This window comes from Scophthalmus maximus, chromosome 3 (genome assembly GCF_022379125.1).
Source record: "Scophthalmus maximus strain ysfricsl-2021 chromosome 3, ASM2237912v1, whole genome shotgun sequence".
Taxonomy (NCBI): Eukaryota; Metazoa; Chordata; class Actinopteri; order Pleuronectiformes; family Scophthalmidae; genus Scophthalmus; species Scophthalmus maximus.
Window position 1 is genome coordinate 13,178,696 of NC_061517.1, and position 22,292 is coordinate 13,200,987.

The following is a 22,292-nucleotide window of genomic DNA, read 5'->3' on the forward strand; positions in this document are numbered from 1 at the left end:
GGACAAAGCGAGATTAAAGTCGTAGTAGAGGTTAAGTTGTAATTTCGGGACAAAAAGTCATAATATTTCCAGATAAAGAAAAAAAAAAGTTACTTGCCATTTCCTCCTCCACAAAAGGGGCAATTTTCCTCAAAATCCACCTGGTTCCTTCTTTGACTCTTGCACAATCTTTCCAAAGTCTTGACACTTAATAATAATGTGGTGCTGATTTGCCAAAAGATAAAGTATTTCGTTGTATCGCAGGCGACAGGCTGATCTTCCGATAGACCCCCTATAAAAATGACACGAAGCCCACAATTACGTTTAATTCTAGTAATATTATGATATGTGTCTTGTAAAATTACAACTTGGCCCTAATACTCCATCGTAGTACATCATGTAGTAATCAACTTGTATCATATATTGGACAGTTAAGTATACATTAATGTAATGTGTAAAACAGCTTGTTCCTCCACACTACCAGGACTACAATTATAAATACTGAGACATGTATCTATTTTTCTTTGCCCAAAACAGACCAATTTCCAAATATTGGGTATAAAAACTGAAGTGATGTAGAATGCGTCTTTAAAATACTAGTAGGTGTGGACATTTTTAATGGTAGAATTTAACTTAAACTGTGAGTACAGAGGACATGACTTCAGAGTCCTCAACAATAGTTACAGCTTTGCTTAAAGGTGCCATATGAAAGTATTCTCTGCCGCTGTGGTTGATTGCCAGGAGCTGGTGGTGATGTTCACTTTCCAAGGGCTTCACCCATCGCTGTGAGCCCTGTGGCAGACTGGATGCTACAGTGACTTCCTATAGCAATGGCAAAGGCTGGCCAGGCTGGAGCTATGGATGCTAAGCCTGCTAACGTCAGTGGAAGTGATAGAAATAGAAGCAAAACTAATCACAGCAATGGCTCACCATCAACACTGGTGTTGATTTCCATCGCTGGAGACAGTTGTTGGTGATTAAAGGAAAGAAGTTCGATGCTGAACTCGCTACATTTCTACTAGATTAGTAGGTAAACAGCTGTCAATCCAATCATTGCCTATGTAGCAATAGCAAAAAAGCAGTACAAAGTCCATACATACAGTATATTATGTGTGTATGTAAATATATTTACCAAGCACTGACTGAGAGTCTCCACTTGTAAATTCACAGGGGGAAAAAAATCATCTTGTCAATGTGAATCTAAGCCGACAACAAAACATTTAATATTCATTAAGATGTAGTTTCTTTAATTAAAACTGCAGCACTGTACGTAAGTGTTCATAGTATTCCACTTGGACATGCATGGAAAAGTAAATATATTCATATAGTACAGATATGTACAGTAGGACAATTTCTGAAATCATCAGTCCAAAAATGGGAGTGTGAAAAACCGTTAAAACACCATGTGCAACTTTCAAACTGTTGCATTTTTCATTAGATTGCTCCTTTCCTATTAATTCTAGGTAACATTAATATGCCAAAGGCTGCGATGACGACAGTTATTTAACCAATTAAGTAAAAATAAGTTAGACAAGGACCATCAAAAAAAGATGACCAAATTCATCTTAAAAAATTTAACATAGGGGATAAAATCTCTTCTGAAAAATAACCAATGACCTTTTTTTTCCGCAGGGAAAACAAACAAAAAAAGAAGTCTGTGTTAAAGAAATTTGTTTCTATATTCATCAGCACAATCAGAAGCGTTATGACAAAAGTTGTATAGTGCTGAAAATAGCACACACCAGAAGAAAAGAAGAAATGACAAAAAAGGTGCCAATGACATGAATTGCATGAAAACATGAAAGCTAAATATATAGTTTGAATTTTCCTTTCATATGAACAATCGTCTAGAATGGACTGCCAGCCGAATATAGTGCCAGCTTCAAAGAACAACAAAATGCCGGACTCGTCATTAGGACTGTAGGACAAGAGGTTCAATCAAAGGTTAAACGTATTTAAGTTGCTGAGCACATTCCCATTCATGTATACAGTACAAAGGAGTGAGAGAGAAATACCATGAGAAAAAAAAACAGACCAAGAGAACCGGAAAACCTTAAATGAACAGAAATACAAAGCTATGATAAACTTGCATTACTTTAGTGCATAAAGAACTGCCCTTGTGTTAATGGACAGACATCTTGTTTCGAAATATCACATCTTGCAAATATATGATCACGTCAGACAGAAGAGGGACAGAAATATACAGGGGGGGATAAACAATAAAAGAAAACCACATGTATAGGTGTTTAGTTAAAAATATATTGATATCTGGGGAAAATATCTTGGTGGTTATTTCTAAAGAACTGGAGCAGTTCAGCAACAGTCACAAGGCATTCAAACTTTTTCCTTCAAAGCTTTTAACAGTGAAGATGACTTTGCTGTGTCCCTCCACCAGATGACAGACGAGTATAGTATTGTTTAATGTCACTGAAAAGAGACCTGTGGTTAAATTAACTCTTAATTGTAAAGGTTACGAGGATCTTCAGCGAGTTATTGCTCCTCATTGATTGTTTTCCATTTGATGAAATAAACAAGTTAAAGAGAAATATATTTTTGCTCAGGCTCACGAGCAAATCTTATTGTTTTTAAGAGTGGATATCGGAGGCACCAATGTGATCTTAAGGCATAATGACGAGAAATTAATGTGTGTGTGAGAAGGTGTGTAAGTGCAAACAACGAGCAGTGATATACTGTAGATTGTGTCACTGTGACCTCTGAATCACAAAATAACAGTCGGGCTATTTGTCGCCAGCCCCAGAACAAGTACCAGGTGGTCTTTGGATATTCAGAGATCGGATTTGTTATGGCTTAAGTTTAGGTTTGGTAAAGAGCAAAGAGACTAAGGGGGTTTCATCGCAATTCCAGCGAGCAGCAAGGATGTGCAACCATCCTGAGGTGTGAAAAATAACAGTTACAGTAAGTCCAGGGCCCACACAGGAAATCACAATAACTACAATAGTTTCAGATAAAATGGAATAAGGCATCCACATAAAAACTGCCCGTTTTAGAGGAAACGTGAGAAGGAGAGGAGAGGAGAGGTTAGATTCCCTTCAGGTCAGAAAAAAATGTTGCTCCAACAAAATGATTTTAGGACTAAATTGGGAGGATGTGCCAATTAGTTTAAAAAATATATAGCTGCACATACTGTATCAAGAACATAACACCCTTATAGAAAAAGTCACATGCTAACAATCTAAATATTAATGTATTAGAGCCGGAGTAGGCAAACTGCTATGTTCTGATGTACATAAATATATACACACAGAGCCAATCACACACAGAGTTTATAAATTCTATCATAAAGGGGAGTAAATGAGGTAAGATTCTGGGTCCATGTTGAGATCACCTTGAGGTGGAACCATTAACAAAAGGTTTACATGAATATTTGAGATCTAAGTCACAGAAGTGTAGACAACCGTGCATCTTTGGAGCAGCGGTTGTATCGGGATGTAAGCTGTCTTGGCGTGTGTGTGTGTGTGTGTGTGTGTGTGTGTGTGTGTGTATGGCTAGTAAGTCAAGAAGCACAAGGCACTATTCCCTGCTGAAAGTCCTGCGTGTTGTTTGGTATATGATTTGATCAAGAACGTTCATGCAACACTTGGTGTGTTTCAAACACGTGCGGTACACGTCAACGCGGGGAGTTGATTACGACAGTACACTCAGAGTGATGCAGTCCTACAGTCCAGTGGAGAGTCATTATGGCTGAGGGTTAGGTGGGATGAGCAGGGAGACATAGAGGGGGAAAGACGGGGTAGGGCGGGTGAGGAGGGGGTTGGAGTCCAGCCCCTGTAGTCTGTGGCAAAGTGAATGGGAAAGCTCTCTCAAAAGTCTCAGTCCATTCCCAGAAGGCTGCTGCTGAGCTCCAGGCCACAGCATGATGGCTCCACAGGAGGGTCAGAGAGAGCAGAGGAGGAAGGGGCAAGCGAAAGAAGAGATATTTGGACTTCTAGATTGAGTAAGTTGGGAGGTGGGGGGTGTCCGCTGCTCCATTTTTTTGCCCCCCTGTGATGATCCAAGTCTTGGCTGTGGTGGCATCGCTCATCATCTGGCAGCAGATTGAGACTGTGCAGCCATGATAATATGAGAGGCTCCGCTCTCAGCCCTCTGCTGCTGGCCCATTCCTGCCAGCACAGACATGGCCATGGCCTCGGCCGCTGCCCTTGAGCTCAGGCCGTTGTGCCCTGTTGAGGGGCTCGGCGCCAGAGAGCTGTGCTGAATCACAGGGGCAGGAGAACCTGTCGGCTCGGAGGTGTCTTTCATTCTCTCCTCGGCAGCTGCACGGGGAAAAAAAGAAAAAGATAACACATGTATAAATGTATTGTTCAATTGGCCGACACATTCAACTTTTGAACTTGAATACACTCCACATCTACCACACAGAAAATGTTTGGACATAGTATTTGTTGTTTATCTACTAAAATGTAGCTGAATTTAGAAAAATCAGATTAAGAATTATAAAGAGTGAAAAAAAACCATTACAAAAAATGTGAATTTGTAGCTCAATATGTTTTAATATATATGTTGTCTTCCCATCAGGTCTTTCAAATATCATGAATTTATTGTTACCCACATTTTATTGTCTTTTAATTTAAACGTTTTGCACGGTGCATCACCTATGATCCTACATGTAGATATGGTAGACACACGATTCTAAATCACGTTTCGTTTAAATGTAAATTACACCAGTTCAAAAAAATGGCGTAGCTGTGCAGGGCTCACCTAAGTAGGCAGTCTTCTTCTGTAGGTTCGTAACAGGACAGTCCTTGTGGGCCAGCAGCAGCTGCTTCAAATGAGCCACCTCATTCCGCAACAGAGACACTTCATTCTGACGGCATGGAAAAATCAGACCGTTTAAAATTACATATCATAGTAAGACATACCGCGAAAACTTCCGTACCCCTAATGTAACGTTAACTTTTCAGCTAAGAATCGATCCAATATAAGAGTTCACACTAGATGATTTTAAGCCACATTTTCTGCTTGCTGACAAATTATGGAGCTCCGCAAAAATCGGCGTGGGGCTTGTTTCTGTCGTGTTGTGTATTTTCACTGCAATAGATAATGAATGTAACTGCTTCCTGTTTCTGACCTTTTGACATAAGACTGTTCTGCAATTATGTTGAACACCACAGTGTCTTTCTGACGACCATCGTCAAAACTGATAAAAACAATTCCTGTTTTGCCAGTGTATTGTACTGAACGCCTTGTGATTACAAGACAGCACGTTGTGAAGTGTAGAACGGTACAGCGATCTTACAACTTTGAAAATCATGTAGTGTGTCCAAGCATAAGGGTGTAAACAGTCTTGTTTCAGGTAAAGCTCGCAGTGGGCACATGGTTTTAAAATGACCTGAAAGCTTAAATAATACAATGAGGATGCGAAACAAGTTGTAATGGGTTTCACAGTTTCAGCTTGTGTAAACTTTACAATCATTCCCAGAAATCTTAAACTTCTTTGACTAGTTGAAGGCCTGTCAAATTGGCAGAGTGAGTGTGACTACACGCAAGCCAACACAGGCCATCCGCAGGCGCCATTTCATCTCTGCCCACCCACTCCAGGCCCACTCACCGACAGGGAGACATTCAGGGAGCTGAGCTCCTCAGCCTTCTTCTCTAGAGAACCGACCCACAGTTTGCGTTTCTGTCTGCAGCGCGACGCCGCAGCGCGATTCCTCTCCAGGAAGCGCTGCCTTCGCTCATCTGGGTCATCGTCTGCTGTCCGCCGCCGACGCCCACCAGTAGGCTGTGCTGGAGAGACCTATTGTGTAAGGGTGAGAAGGAAACCAACAGACAGGAGGGGAGCCGAAGCAAGATGAGAGAGAAAAGGGAAGTTTGAGTCATCGTTTCATAATTTTAGTCAGAACTCATTATAGCCATCCCACTTACAAGCAGTACAACCTCAAAATTCTTCGCTCAGTTATGATTTAAATTCTTAAACTTCCCAATCAACTCGTCACTTCGTAAGTCTCGTTACAGTTAAGGCCTTGATTGCAGACAGCACAGTGTACCTGTGGTTGTGCAGGTGATGGAGCATCTGGATGTTGGACAAGCAGCTGACTCTGCTCTGCCCTCTGAGGCACCATGGGGCTGCCGCCCATGCCCATGAACCCCATACTCTGTCCTGATGGGCTCTGCTGAGACAGCGCAGCCTTCAGACGCTTAAGGAGAAAAATTATACGACCAAATATTAGCAAAAAGCACAGGAATCAGAAAACACATTTCAAACCAACATCAGAAAAGATCAAAACACTGTGAAGACCAAGAAAGTAATGATGCCACAGGTCAGATTAAATAGCAGTAGCACCTCATTTTTTGAGTTTAATGTGCTCCATGTTAATTCAATCATCTCATTTACAGTTTTGGCCAAGTTAGCTTTGTCTAAAACTGTGTTACTAATCTCAAATAAAGCCATGAGTAAGTTGTTAATCATACTTGTGCACCCTGTTATGAATGCCAATTTATTTTTAGTGCGAAGCATTTGTGCTTCTAAAACATTTGAAGTTTTTTTTTTTAAAACTTAAAGAAAGGCTGGTTTGCGTGCAGTGTTTTAACATGCAATAAATCTAGTTTTTCTGCCAGATGTCTGTTGTATTCATGATGAAATGTAATCCAGTGCCAGGCTGTACCGCCCCTTCCCTCATGAAAAGACTAAATCCTCTGATGAGTTAATTTAAAAAGGTGCTCTAACCCTGCAGAGATCCTCGCCCATGTTGACCTGACAGCATCAAACAGTTCCAACTTATTTTCAGCAGCACATTCATGTGACATCCTGTTCTATCTCAACCCTTTTGTACAGAGTTCAGCTCTGGAGGCTTTGTGTGTTCCTGGAACAATTTTCAGATGATGCTTGATGATGAAGATGTTGATTGATGTTGATGATGTTGCTTTGTGATATGACTGACTATTATGCAGTAAAAAAAAGAAAGAAATTAATAACTTTCAAAATGTTCTAGCTTTGAAAATAACTGACTGAAAGTGCACATCATAATGATTATCATTTGATAAACAGAAGAGACCCATATATGTGCATGTGAGCAGAAAACAATTGACACCGACAATTTATCCCCAGCCTTTTTGGCACAATGATCTTACACTTGTTACTTGTACAGTGCTCTGTGTATACTCTGCAGTATGAACTTCAGTATTAATATGTTGTTGTGGCGTAAGGGTTAAATAAACGAGTTACTGCAGTAGAAAGTCATATGATGAACAAACTAAGCCAGTGCAGAGGAAGGCTGGAGGGTGAAGATGGAGACAAAAAGAACAGATAAAGAGATAAAAATAGAGAGCTAATCTAGTGCTGACCATCTTGGCCTCTGAGTGGATGCTGTAGCCAGAGGGGGAGTTAGAGCCGCTGCTGCTGCCTCCCAGAGGAGGACCTGGGATCCCAGGAATGTTGGGTACCATGCACAAGGGTCGGGCCAGCTGGAGAGATCAGACGCGATACATAAATACACGTCTTAACAACTTGAACCAACTTCTTATCGATATAATTGAAATACAACATGTTAGAACTGTTGGTCAGACTTACATTAATGACAGAGGGCATCTGTACTGGACCAGGGAGCAGAGGCACTGCCTGGCCAGAGGGTAGCATCATCATGGGGTAGTGGCTGGTTGGCGAACTACACAGGCAGAGGGAGCAGGACTTTCAGTCATATTTGTAGAAATTTAAATTTTACAACCCCAAAGTTTCTGTTACATAGCAAGTTGCACTATTTAGGAAAACATATTCACTTCAACCCCACTATCCTAGTCTAAAAATGGTGTAATCATAAATAGAATATTTTATGTAATGAACATATTTGTTGGATAAATTCTATACTACACTTCAAAAGTAGCCTACAAATGGAAAACCCATGTGCAGCAGCCTGTTTACACGCTGAGAATTCTTACTTGTTTATTTGTATACTTTTTTTTTAACCATGCTGGTCATAATAATACTTAATCTATTTGATATTGACGGAGGAAAAATGTCTCAGCTTTCATTGGTTTCTGGGACTGATGGTTAGTTAGATAAGTAGCAGCTTTGGTTGGCGTGTTAATCAACCACAAACCAGTGAACAAACAGCGGTTGAAGTGAGTAAAAGATCCAGAAAACCAAACTGCAAAGACGCCCGATGTTTACTATTAGCTCAATTAGTTGACGAGCATAAAAACATTTTACGAGGAAAATCCGAGCCCGGTGTCACGATGCAGGCCAAGAGGCAGACGAAGGATATAGTTCAGCAGATTAACGCCTCGTTGTGGTTGGTGTGTACATGTGGTGGTGTTGCAGTCTATCGAATGGGAGATTGTAGCATGCAAACAGGATTAATTACGCAACAGTGCTGTACCAAACAGGCCCTGTAACATCAGTTCACACCTGGCATTCACATCTAACTTCCTATTTCTCTACATGACAATAAACACATACTGTACATCATTCTGTTTGTATCCTTGATTTTAATTTAAACAGTTTAGACAATCTAGTCTTAACTGTAAGGGGAAATTCAAAGAAAACAAATTTTCTTAGAATTTCATCACATTGAGAAACTCATTATACTAGGGAGTTTTATGAATACAGGCGCAGCTGGCTAACATAACTTCCGCTGACTCTTAAAATATCTTTCCTAACAATATTAAGTGTTCAGAAGTCTTCAAAAGGGCTTTTTTAAGCATCCGACCAGGGGCATGCCTGGAAAAAAGTATGACAACCATAGAGCTGATCACATCCCTAACATCCAACATTTCATGTCATGTTAGGGACCATTATCACATATCTGAAGACACAATGCTGCTGCTGTGGCAGCCTCCCATAGTGTAATTTGGCCGACCACCGTTTCGTGATGAATCAAATTTTTACAATTCTCATTATAACATAAAAGACCTAGAAGTTACTGTTTTGTGCCTTCATTGTAGGGCTGTGTGCAGCGCTCTTTGCCTTGCTCATTCGCTCCCCCTCTGCCTCGCTCCCCCTCTGTCTCTCTCCCACCCTCTCTCTCCATTCGGTGGAAAACACTGCCCCAGTTTCCCATCTGTTATTATTATTATTATCATCCAACAATGCCTATTAAACATTTGAAACCACCTCAACCAAACATGCTAACCAATTTCAATTCATCCAACATGCATATGCTACCATGTGACATGGTAAGAGGCTGTGATCATAGCGTTTTTACAGCATAACCAAGAGGAGAATATTGAGAATACTCTTGTCCACTAACTACCATATGATCCCATTTAGCCCTTTCACATGGCAGCGTTAACAGTTTTGGGGATCACTGATGCATAACCCAGTAGTTAGTTTTCAGCCAATGAATGAAGATTTTCCAAGACATTTCACTTTTCTTTCATTTTTCCGTGTGTTTTCGATGACTGGAAAATTACTGAACTTGGTCAAATTGGTTTTTCACTGTGGAAAAAGTGTTTCTTTGAGAGATTTAAAACTACTTCATGGACAATTTTATAAGACAAATCAGGATTAATGAAAAGCCTAGAGCAGCAATGAATATACAGTGTGTGTACTGTATATATCCCAACTAGGCAATGCTAATTTCTTTATACTTTAATAATACCATTTGACAATGACATCATCAAAATGTAATTTATACCACATGATGATGAATGATTATATGCTGTACATCGTGTTACCAATCTTATTGGCTGCAAAAGTTAATGCATTTATATGACATAATTTTCTGACTTCACAGTGACATCATGATATCATTCCTACCGTATTACCATAGATTATTTTTCGTACTATATAAACTTTAGGTTGTGTATATAGGAAACAAATATACATAGAAAAATGTTTTTTTTAACTTTGCATGGTATCATTTTCTGTTTCATTGTGACTTTTTCATTACATCACTTATCATATGATGGGGAATAATTTTTGATCAGACTTTAGACTGTCTCTCTAGTCCAATTATTGGCAGATATATCTTGGAAAATGTGTCGTTCTGACTATAATTTTATTGACCTTGACCTGTGACTGATCAGCTCCAAAAGTTAATCATCTGGAGATACCCTCCCACGTAATATTCACACCAAGTTTGATGAAAATCCATTCATGCATTTTTGAGTTATTTTGTCTACACATACACTCAAACACAGGCAAAAACAACAGAACAGTTCAAAAAGGTCAGCAGAGGTTAGGAGAAGGATTGTTGATGGACCTTAACTCACCCTAAAGTACGACTGGAGGGTGGTGCTTGTGTGATGACAGAAGTCGGTGAAGGCATAGTGGGCTGAAGGGCATCAAAGCCCAAGTGTAGTGAGAGGGAACCTGGACGCACAATAGTCGGGGTGGGGGCTGAACTCCTGGGTGGGGTGTCCTAGGACAGGAATGGTGTGGGAAGTTATGTCAAACAGTTAAAAAGCATTTTACAGTCATTCTAAATAAAACGAGTAAAGCTTCTTTTTTTAACATGTCAGGCATCACTTCTCTTAGAAAAAAGATAATATGATGCACTTCCTTAAAATGCATTTATGGGATATGGCAAAGTTATTGTGACGTGTATAAGATTATAAGCTTAGTCTTTCTACATCATTTAAAGTTCCACTCTCCACTCTAAACTCCCCCTCCTCCCATTTCTGTCCTACCTTTCCTCTGACCAGAAACTCTCCGCTGCTGTCTGACTGTCCAGAGATAGATTCTGGACTGCCTGGTGACGAGGAGTCGACCTCTACAGGTGCCTCCTCTTTCACCTTCACTTCTGATGGCGTCTGCAGGCTCATGTCCAAAGCCACAGAATTTGCAGCAGGGTGCTAAGGACAGACACAGTGAGAGAATGTGCTAAAAAGAGTTAGTTCACACAACTTATTTAAGATTACATTCCTCTAAACTGCAGTAAATTAAAAAAGGAAGTGAGTATTTAACACACAAACCAAACAACCACAGCATTGTTTTTTTGAAGTGTTTTAACTGAAATAAAAACAGTGAAACGCATAATTTACAAATATATCCTAACAAGCTGCAATAGGTACTTCACACTGTGGTGATACAAAGACAAAGTGCACAAGGCCAGTATATTTACAAGCAATCATTTTTTTGACTAAGTTCAAAACTGGGAGGGAAGTTAGTAGAAATGATTTTCCACTTCATGGGAGTTCAGAGAATTTCCTTGGCTTCTGTAGACAGTTATACACGCACGCACGCACGCACACACACAAAGAAATAATAACAAAATTTCCACACCTTACTTACAGAGTTCTTGGCCCTCTTTTCATCGTCGTCTTGATCGAAGGAGTTGGCCAGCTCGTTGAACAGACCAACTTCCTCACAGTTCTTTAGGAAGCGGGTGGGAGTAGGTGTCTGGTCTGGCAAATAGAAATTATCATAGATAACTATAAGTGACATGTTCACACTTCATTCACACTCAACAATGAATATAGAATGCCCATGTCATGAATGTGCCTTTGAAGCTGCTTATTTTGAGACTGAATTAACAAGTGTTGGAATACGCTGGTTCTGAGGTATGCTACAAACAGTCTTCATCTGAATGCTGGGAGTGGATATGTAGTGAAGAGGAACAGCAAAGCTTGAGCCTTTGTCTGGTAAACAGCGAGTACCTGCAATAATGACAGAGTCGGTCCTGGGTGGTCCAAATTTTAGTGTCATCTCATGTTTGTGTTTGTGTACAGCCAAGTGGTCCTCGTTGGTAAACCTCTGCAAAGAGTGAGCATGAAAATTAGAGGAAATATAAGTACATTATATTTTTCCTAGTGACATATACCATCTTAATCCAGATATCTCATTGCACTAGTAACAGACAGATAATCTCTCTGAGTTGTTGCCCAACACACGCAGTCTGTACCCAATGCATTATGTGGCGAACCACAAAGAAAACTGTATGTGTGGTGTACAATTCCTCGTGTCTAAAAATCCTGTATTATTATAGCTGCAGGATATGGGCTCAAATATCCATACATCTACTAGAATCTAGAATGAGAAAAAGAAAGAGGGCAAGTATGGATGAGCCCAAAGCTAATTTCAGCCGCACAGAAATGTTGGGAATGAGCAATTGTTTAAAGCATTAACAGAATTATGAAAACTTGTAAAAAACAAACAAACACTTAAATACCAAATATGAGCTGACACATCGAAACAGATGATTCACATGCAAAGTGTAATATTTTTACACAAGAGAACTTCTTGTTGTCAAGCTAATCGGTGTGTAAAACATATGGATGCTGTCAACTGTATCTCTGTAAAGCTCTACTTTAGTCTCATGTTCTGTTGCTTAATATCAGGGCTGGAAGCGACAGGAGGCCAATGAGGACGCCATCCTCTCCTCTGAGGCGCGACACTTCTTCTTTGGAGAAGTGGGGAGACGAATCAGTCAGAGACGTAGGAGGAATAATCTTGGCGCTGGCACCAGCCTATTCACCATCCGTGTAGCCTATTTTAGGGCGCCGCGTTGCAGTTGCGAGTTCAGCCATGAGAGTGAAGTGGAAACACAGTCAAGTGTCATGGGACTTATTTTTAGCCCCACCAGGCTGCATCACCAGTACAACTGCATGTCTCGTTCGTCTTTCCTTCTGAACAAGGCGGCTGGGTCTTGTGGAGAGAACTATCTCCGGTTAATCTCCCTGTATGAGATACTGGCAGCTAGGATTACCCTTCCCCACACTGTATAATACTGGTCATCATAAAATGGGGGGCTGTTGTTGTTGTTGTTAAAGGGAAAACCCTTGGCAGAGCCAGGAGTCAATCATCCTTGTTCTATTATGGGCATGATTCAGACTTTCCTGGTAGACAACTGTTGCTTCCAAAGGGCAGCAGTAAAAGGCATCTGGACATTTATACGTCTAAATGTACACAAATAATCAGCAAAGATGACTTAATTGGAGGCCAGTAAAATACTCATAAGTGACAGCTTAGACTTTAATAGTCTAAATTTTTTTATAAAATGATAAGGTGATTGATATTATGTGTTGGACTGAGCATGGAACCTCTGAACTTTTTTCAGTAACCCATACATTGATTTCTTAGTGGCCATAATATATATATTTTTTTTAACTGTTTCCCATGGGTAAAATCTTATTTCACTGTAGAGCTGCGCAGAGCGAATTATTGAACACAATCTGATAAAGACACTGTATGCTACCTGCCTCAATCAAACTGCAGACACACTGATGTTTGTAGCTAACGGTGGCTCGTGAACATAATGGAGCATTTCACAGCTTCAGAGTCAGATATTTTCCCTGAGGCGTAGGCTGAGACGAAAATAGAGCTAAAAGAGAGGAAATGTGAAAATATTTCAGTGTTGTGTTTTCGCGTTATTCTGTTGCCCTCAAGTAAAGAGAAAATCAATGAACGCTTTAACATTTAGGATTCTATTGTAAGTGTATTAAAAACGGGTTTCGTAGATAACGTGCCGATATTCCTCAAAGTAAGGTGGTGTTGTGATATCAAAAACAGACACAAACAACTAGCACTATCACACCATACTATGATTCCTGGACCTGTTTATACAAGGGTTTAACACTCAAACAAAGCTGATGAGTGCCACAGCTGTAGACCTGCACTGCACCCGTCGCTTTGCCTTGAAACGCTTCCACGTCACTCATTTGCATTAACTGTCAACTTAAATTAATAATGATGTCCACAGATGAAATATGCTGAGTATTCGAGAAAAAGAATCATGTCAAAGGAAAGTTAAATGTGTTTTTCTATGAAGGGAGGGGTCCCCGGTTATCCATAATGTTCTGACAAGAAAATAGCCAAACAAATCCGCACTTATTCATCCAACACACGCATGTTTAACTGATTTACATGGCTGCTGTTCAAGCCACAAACCATGTGTGCTGCAGATCTCTTCTGATCAGGGAACACAAGTGGGCCGGCGAATCACAAATGTTTCGAAACCACATAAACACTTTCTTCCTCCAGACCCCCGGAGAAACAATCCATCTCCCGCTCTGAGGATATCACACCCAACCGAACACCGCATCAGACAGCTAATTGACCATAACATCATTAGACATGATATTTCCTGTGTTGAATAATCGCGAGTCTCAGAACACACTTCTTTGAATATGCTGTGTTGTTGGGCCAAGCCCCGACAACGGACCACGTTACTGGCATGTGAGTGCACTATTGGCACTCAGCTGAGTCACTGCCGTGGCTCAAACCTGTGTCTGCAGGCGCTAGAAGTCAACAGTGACAGGTTGAAACAATAACTGCGCTCTGATTACTCACTGGAGCTTCCACTGAGTCACAGCTGAAGGAGACAGCATTGTCTCACAAGACTGAATGCTAACTTGAATGCTATTGGTGTGATGAATGATGTTTAAGAGTGCAGCATAAATCACATTTAGTTTAGGTAAATCTGTCCGGAAGAATAAGTGTGTTGGCAGAACTTATGTCTTTTCACTCAGGGTCAACAAGTTCTCTCACTGTATATATGAAGCTATATTATAGTCTAATAAAGTGTCAAGTACAGTTAATATCTTTTTTGCTTTGAATTAATTTTCTCTTAGAAGGAAAATATATCTAATCGTTAGCAGTTACAGTCCACAGTCCATTGAAGAGCACTTGCACAAAAGCAAAACATTCACCACAGAGACATTCACACACCTGAAACCAGGATATGGAGGGAGAGGACTTACCTGTCCACAGCCGGGAGCACTGCACGCAAACGGTCGGTCGTCCCCCATTTTTGCAAAGAACTTGCAATGTAACTGTGGGTGAGGAGAAGAGGAGAACATTGCTGCGGCCTTTTCTTGATTTGTGATGCTGTGGCTTGTAGTCTTTAGTCTGAGCAGGAAGCCGAATGCTATTTAAAAATAACCCTGGCAAAAGGAAAACACGCACAGAGGCAGCGAGACGAAGTTTCCCTGGTGATACTTCCTTCACACAGGGGGGCCTCTGGTTGGCCAATGAGGAGCCGCCTACAAAAGAGGATGGCAGCTACCGATTACACAAAGACATCTCCCTCTCCTTTTCCCTCACTTCCAATCCCCCCTCCTCTCATTACCACTCCCACTTCCACCTTCTCCAGGACCTCCCAACCTTTTCCTATTCCCCTACTTCTCATCCAGCCTCTCCCTCTTTCTGATTCAGTTGTTTCTGTGTCTGCTTCCATCATCTTCAGCCACTTTTTGAGAACACTCAGGTGAATCCAGAGAACAAACATTGTTCATATATTGACCTTACACTGTAACTCACTTGTACTTGTTGTCCTGGTTAACAACTTTTCTGTATGGAGATGCAAGTGACTGATGGAGACGGTCCCACAATACTAATGAAATGTTTACTCATTTACTCGGTCGATTAATCAATAAGTCCATCAATATAATTATCACTTGCAATTGTTATTCTGATAATCAATTCATCATTAGAGCGACTTTTCATGCAATCTATCTATATATATCTTTTATCAGCCTGTGAAAATTCCCATATTTTATATATTTTATTACACATTGAACTCCATATATTTATGTTATGAACAGTTGGTCGGACAAAACATCTAGAAACATCATCTTGGTCTTAGAGGAACCAGCGAGGACACTTTCCACAAATGTGTGTAGTTCGATAGACTAAATGATTACTTGCTAAAACAATAACAGTTAACTGAAGCTTCAGTGATATCATTTCTGAGAAGAAGAAAAAGACATCCAGTGTTCATGTGATTCAAATAGATCAGTAAAATGAGGTATCACTGTTACTTTACTGCTCACGTCCAGGAAGAGAACACTTGAAGTTATTATGATGATGACATTTCAAATTGTACATTGTGTTTAATCATGATTTAAAATATTCTAAGTGTGTATTTCTGACATGAATGAGGTGAATTACAATAAAAACTAAATTGTTGCTGCCAAAGGATGATATGATCTAAAATATATATCACAATAAACTGTCACAAATGTTATTGAAAGTGGAAATCTTTTTTTTACTTTCAGTATACTAGCTACTTTTTCATGTTGGTTAACTTCTGATATGTTACTAATTAAGAATAGTAGAGTCTAGACAAAGGCATTGGACTAACGGGTAGATTTCTTGTAAGATGTGATTGGCTGATGTAGTTATTCTGTGGATTTTACTTGTGTGTTGTTAATAAAGCATGAATATTTGGTAATATGTTGAAAGAGTCACATAAGGACTGTTGGACCTTTGTACGAACTGGAAACCCTCCCAAACCTCTCAACAGGACTGAACCCCCCCCCCACACTTTACCTGAGTACATGCAATTGTTAAGAGGTAAATATGCATATGTTTCTGTTTGGTTTTTCCTCCTGTTGTGCCTGAAGCTGGAGTGACATAAACTAAAGCTGTGTGAGACTTACAGCATCTATCAGCTGTTTCCACAACTCCTCAACCCCCCTCCCACCTCGTCACCAACCTCAACTCCACCCCACCCTGCACTGCTCTGCACAGCTGAGAAACACTCCATGCTAAGACAAATGAGGAAGTTAAGAAAAATAACTTAGTCATTAAATTTAAATCAAGGAATTGGAGGGGTGGCGACGGTGACGGACAAGGGACATTAATGTTTTAGCACTCTCAGCTGGCCCAAAGTGACGTCTGGCTGCTTTTACACAACGCAGCCCCACGGACAGCACAGCAACTACCAACATGCATCAAGGGCCTTGCTATATATACAAGTACAAACCTTTCAATAAACACAAGCCACGGATTACCACAACATTCAATAAGGTTCAGCTAAAAAGAAGTCATGAGCAGGGATAGGGTTCGACCTTAACGATTTTAGTACAAGCCCTTCAACATTTACGTCACAAATAGGATTGGACAGGATAGTCACTGTCCGTCAGTGTTGTTCTGACTTGTTTGAAATGTTTAATCATGTTTGTTTACAGAACTGCTTATGCATAATCCAACTTTAAATACACAGATTCCACAAACTTTAGAGTTTGTTAAACTTGCTCAGAGATGTAATATCACTGAGATACTGACCACACTAATCTCTGTCGTAAAAACTACATGGTTTGAGCATGTGGCCTTACATTATTGAGTGGGACAGATTATTCATTATGTTGGCGAGGGATAAATGTCTGAAAGTTTTCCCAATGTTGAAGTCAGTACATTTTCCTCCTTCCTCCCTCCATTTTTCTCCCTCTGCCGACAGCTGCCCCTGAGCCAACACATGATTACTGAAGCCTTGCGCTGGAATACAACGCTCTCCCATGACGCCGGGCCTGTAACAGGCCTAACTGTTGTGGCGCTCAGCTCCAGGTCTTTATGAGTGAAAGGGTGTGCGTGGTGTTTGTAAGCAAAAAGACTCATCCCTCTCTTCGCAGATCAAAGGACCGATGAAGCAGAGCAGTCTGATTCCTTGCAGACCTCCCATGCTCTGGTGAAAGACAACAGATCGGTGCCAGGACCCTCACAAAGTGCTTCCAATCCGCTGAGTCTATTTGGGCAGAAATGTGTCTGCAAACAAGATTCTCCGTCTAGCTCATTATACCGAGGGTGTGGACTGTGTGGGGAAGTGGACACATCTGGCCGTGAAGAGGGGGAACAGATTCAGAGTTTACATCTTATTAAAGACATGCAAGACACTAACTTGGCCGGCTGGCACCCACATGAAATGTGGGATCTGATCTTGGGGAAGGTCCACCATGAATTCCAGATGACAGGGGTGGAAAATAACATTTGTTTCATAGATGCCCATAACAATACCTTAACCGTATTAAGATGTGTAATGGGTTTCTTTCTTGATATTGTGGTAAGCCAATTTATCTTGAAGGACATCTTCAAAAACTGCAGCCTAAGACCAAAAATGATACGAGTTATTTACTACTTTGATTTACAAGTGTGTCTCACTGAGAATAAATTCAGAGAGCAATTAATACATAATAATGATGACAGTGTAAAGTTTTACAGCACACTGTAAAAGGCCCTGCTTCATTAAGACTTCAACTCTGTGAGAGACAATCAATCAGTCTTCTAGTTACGTTAGTCCTGATGCACATCATTGATACTCATTACAGGCACTGATATCAAGTACACCTATTTTCAACAGCTTTCATCCAAGGTGACATGGAAGCACACAAAGTGTCCTAATTCCTGACCCTCTAAATGAGCTGCGGCCAAAGTCCCACCGTTAACTTGGATTTCTCCGACTCAGCAGGTGTACAGGAACGAGTCCCAGCTATAATCAGCCACAGCCATCCAATGTTTGATGCAGCCTGCTAGGAAACTGACTAAACAAACTGTATTAATAGCTTGTGCTGCAGCCATGACTCTGGAATCTGAGGCTTGAATTGCCAGAGGGTAGGGGAGACCCCACAAAAAGAAGGAAAAAAAGAGTAAAGGAGGCGGAAGGAGAATAAAATAGTGAAATAATTAAATAGTGAAATAAATAAAAGGTGGCTCACAGGTGAGGTCATGTCAATGTGAACGAAAGAAAGAAAAATCTTGTAGAGTCTTGTAAATGTGAGCTATATAAGCTTTTGCGACTGTAGATCTTGTCTGTGGCTGGGTGTGTGTGTGTGTGCAGCCAATATTTATTTATGTAAGCAGGGTGAACATGAGATTTGATAAATGGAACAAATGAAATCCTATAGCCATGTCTGCATAACTAACAAGTCCTAAAAGCTAAATCCAAGCCAGCAGACAATGCAGGACAACACAGGATGGACCCAAGGCAGTTCTCTAAAATTAAATCAAAAACGTTGTACTGATCCGATTCCTCTATGGCAGCCCTATGACACCAAAACACCAAGAACTTTGCATATGTATATATTTGAGCCCGTCCGATATGGATTTTTGGGGGCCAATATCAATATTAGGGATACAAAAATACTGACACATCGGCCGATATATATGCATGTATGTATGTATGTATGTGTGTGTATACATATATATATATATATAAAAATATGTCAATGATTCTAAGATGTCGTTATCAAAACTTTATGACAAAGAAATGTAACTGAGGCTTGATATTTTAGTCTAACCATAAACTTCATCATGAATAGCTATAAATTGAAAAAGATTACAAAGCCAACCAAATAAATAGAACTTAAATACCGATATGTCTGTGAAAGGCTAATATCGGCCAACCCATATATCGGTCGGGCTCTAGTATACACTCACCGGCCACTTTATTAGGTACACCTTGCTAGTAAAAGGTCGGACCCCCTTTTGCCTTCAGTACTGCCTTAATTCTTCGTGGCATACTTTCAACAACATACTTTCGTCCACACAACTGCCGCTCACTGGATATTTTCTCTTTTTCGGACCATTGTCTGTAAACCCTAGAGATGGTTGTGCGTGAAAATCCCAGTAGATCAACAGTTTCTGAAATACTCAGACCAGCCCGTCTGGCACCAACAACCCTACCACGTTCAAAGTCACTTAAATCCCTTTTCTTCCCCATTCTGATGCTCGGTTTGAACTTCAGCAAGTTGTCTTGACCACCTCTACATGCCTACATGCATTGAATTGCAGCCATGTGATTGGCTGATAAGCTATTTGTGTTAACAAGCAATTGAACAGGTGTACCTAATAAAGTGTCCGGTGAGTGTATATGACCTACATCTCACACAGACGTAAATATTCATCATGTATGTTATATGATGGCATTTGAGATTAAAGTTGCAGTCAAATGATACTGAACGTGGGTCAAGATGAGGGGTTGGACTAGACGTGTTTCCTCTGGTGTAACACTTCTTCTCTGTGATGGAATGAGGCACAACTCTGCCAAAAACATGACCTACATTCCTACTGAAGGTGTTGACATGTACGGTGATACGGATCCTTGGGCGTCAAACAGCTCGAATTGCAATACTATGGATATCATTCTAACGTGGGACTTGTGCGGCTCCCCTCGCAGAGCCACTTTTATCATCGCACAATAATTCTACCGCCAAAAAAAAAAACGGACGCACACGGACAAGTGCTGCTCTGAAGTTCCGGGGTCGAGGTGCATTTCAAAAAGTGAATTCCTGAGGAAAAAGACAAATAAAAAAAAAAAGCCCAGTCGCCTCAACAGGACACCGCTGACTTGCCTCGAAAAAGTTTGTCTTTCGTAGCCTCCATTACCTGCTGGCTGCGTACAGGCGCACTGAGCGCTGCCTTTTCCCGTAACAAGACCGCCTGTTCTGCTCGCCCATTGGCTACGAGCACGTCGCTCAACTGCGACTGGTGCGTGCACGGCTCCGGACCCCGTCAATAACACGGACTGCTCGAATCCCATTGGTCGAGAGCCTGAAATAAACTTTTTGTATCCACGCAAAAAAAAAAAAAAAAAAGCCTACTGGCTAGCTGGCGTGGCTAGCGTTAACAACAGGCCGGACGCACAGCGAGCAGGAGTAGTAACAGCGCTACTACCAGCGTGTGCGCTGACAGCGAGCACACGTTCACACCGAGCCGTGGAGCACCGGGGCCGAGCGCGGTGTTCCAGGGTCCCCGCGGACAGCCCCGGTGGCTGAAGTGGGAAAGAAGAACGGCTAGCCGTCGGCTGGCTGGTTAGCGGACTGACACTTGAATGCAAAGCGAGACATGGGTCCGAATGAAGCGCCGTGGCTGCAACAACACTTTAGACAATTTCTATGGACGCGCGGACTCGGCGACGGCAGACGCTGAAAACTGTCGCCACTTGGGTCCAGTTTGGCGCAGTCGACAGAATGTGTGGCGAATTTGAAGGGTAATAAAGTGTTTACAAACTCACCCTTGCGCCCCTCTCTCTCTGGCTCCCCTCTCCTCTCCTCTCTCTTGGAATTTGACACTCCCCTCGTCGACGTCGAACTATCGCGAGAATTCACACCCAGCTCTCGTTGCCAGGCGTTAAAAATATGTGACCACCAGCCGCCGAGGGCAAGCAAAGAGGGGGTCCTGGGTTTTCACAAGCAGTTGCTCTGGGCTTCTCTTTGTACTTTTCATTTGAGGGAGATTAGACCTGTTAAGAAGCACAACTTCTGCCAATCCAGTCAGCGGATTAAAAACACACCAGTTGAATCTCCTCAGTGTTTGGTAGGCCTGTCAACATTTCCCATTGCTAATGTCTCGATATCAAACTATGTAACTCTATCTCAGTGGTGTAGCCCAAAAATCTGGGCCCTGCATACATGCAACCTCAATATATAACCCCTTCCCCTTTTAATACATCCAATGACACACCTGGATAAATAAGAAAGAAACCCCATGCGTTTCTAGTCATTAGAAATGTGTGCATATCACATTTTAAAAAGTCTGCACCAGATATCAACCACCTCAACATAATATAATAACTGTGTGAAGTTCTCCGCTGAGAGGTTTAACAACATTGCAGAATATTACCCAATGGATCACCTGTGCAATCTTATGTAGATACATACGTTTTTTGTTTTTTGTATCAAAATATGTACATTCAATTTATACTAATTTGGTTACCTAACTTTAAACATATGCAGTCCTGCAAAAAATCCTACCTTCATTACAATGTTCAAAATCTTGTGATCTGACTGTAATGAGGTCCAGTACAAAACCTTGGACCTTAGCACAAAAACATACAATATAATTAAAAAGCAGTTTAGTGAATTGAAGTATAAAATGTTGTCAGTGATTTCAAAAATATTGCATAATAATATTTTCTTAAGAAAATCTCTAAAAGGACCACCATGGAATTTGTTGCTATAAGTTTGCCATATCATATTTAATTTACTTCAACTTAAGGTTCCGACTCTGCACTGTTGCATTTTATGTCACAGCTCACACGATTAAAGCAAACTGTGAAAGCCATTGTATGTAAATTGTGACGGTAATTGTAAATAAAGGCGGCCTCTTCCCCTCACGGTTTCCTTCCTGATATTCTCACCCTATTCTCTCTCCCTGGAAGTGAACGTCCTGACTGCGGAAGAGCATATTCCAGAATTGTGTCCATATCAAAAAAAAAAATAGTCGGCCAAAATATTACAAATTAATACAAAAACATAACGTGAGATCATATGAATTTATCATATCTTTTGTTTGAAAATGCGGTGAGCCAGCTCATGTAATCCACAGCAATTGTTCCTTTACAATGCAATTTTCTACAAATATACAATATAAGTCATACTGGACACCTCTTTCAGATGCTGCTTTCAGATCCAATCGATGTGAATTCAGGGACGAGGCGATAGAGACCTCCAATGGATGATTTGAGAACTGAATGTGCTGAAGGTAGCTTTGGTATATTTCAAGAGCTGAAGGTAAAGGTACAGTCAACAATTTCTCTGACCAATCTTCCCTGGAAGATTTAGTTCACCCGTTTCTACAAGGTACATTTATTTTCATCGTCAAAATAAATGTAAACTTTGTTCCTGTCCATCATCCTTTCCTCCGAATACATTTGTGTCCCACTTTAAATGGCTTGCAAACAGCTTTACCTAACAGTTGT

At 40.9% G+C, this 22,292-nt stretch overlaps 1 protein-coding gene across 4 annotated transcripts; it reads right to left on the reverse strand.

Moving 5' to 3' along the window:
• Window positions 1–1,198: 1,198 nt before the first annotated feature.
• On the reverse strand, window positions 1,199–20,680 carry atf7a (activating transcription factor 7a). 4 transcript variants are annotated; one of them, XM_035644682.2, is made up of 12 exons: window positions 20,607–20,680; window positions 14,578–14,649; window positions 11,536–11,632; window positions 11,162–11,283; window positions 10,567–10,731; window positions 10,150–10,298; window positions 7,511–7,604; window positions 7,285–7,404; window positions 5,988–6,137; window positions 5,549–5,737; window positions 4,699–4,804; window positions 1,199–4,253 (listed from the first exon to the last, which is right to left on the reverse strand). In XM_035644682.2, exons 2-12 carry the CDS (start codon window positions 14,623–14,625, stop codon window positions 4,021–4,023), a joined length of 1,473 nt encoding a protein of 490 aa, XP_035500575.1. In that variant the 5' UTR covers window positions 14,626–14,649; window positions 20,607–20,680; the 3' UTR covers window positions 1,199–4,020. The 4 variants fall into 4 exon arrangements, with proteins under 4 accessions (XP_035500575.1, XP_047186770.1, XP_035500576.1 ...); XM_047330814.1 differs by having other exon boundaries at window positions 11,171–11,283; window positions 20,607–20,679; XM_035644683.2 differs by lacking the exon at window positions 20,607–20,680 and adding an exon at window positions 14,783–14,807.
• Between the last annotated feature and the right edge of the window lie 1,612 nt (window positions 20,681–22,292).

Excerpts from the sequence above, each read along its gene's own strand:
- atf7a (XM_035644682.2), bottom strand. The coding sequence starts at position 14,625 with ATGGGGGACGACCGACCGTTTGCGTGCAGTGCTCCCGGCTGTGGACAG. Across the intron at positions 11,633-14,577 it reads GTGCTCCCGGCTGTGGACAG|AGGTTTACCAACGAGGACCA; the intron begins GTAAGTCCTCTC and ends CACTCTTTGCAG. Across the intron at positions 7,605-10,149 it reads CCCTCCAGTCGTACTTTAGG|TTCGCCAACCAGCCACTACC; the intron begins GTGAGTTAAGGT and ends CTGCCTGTGTAG.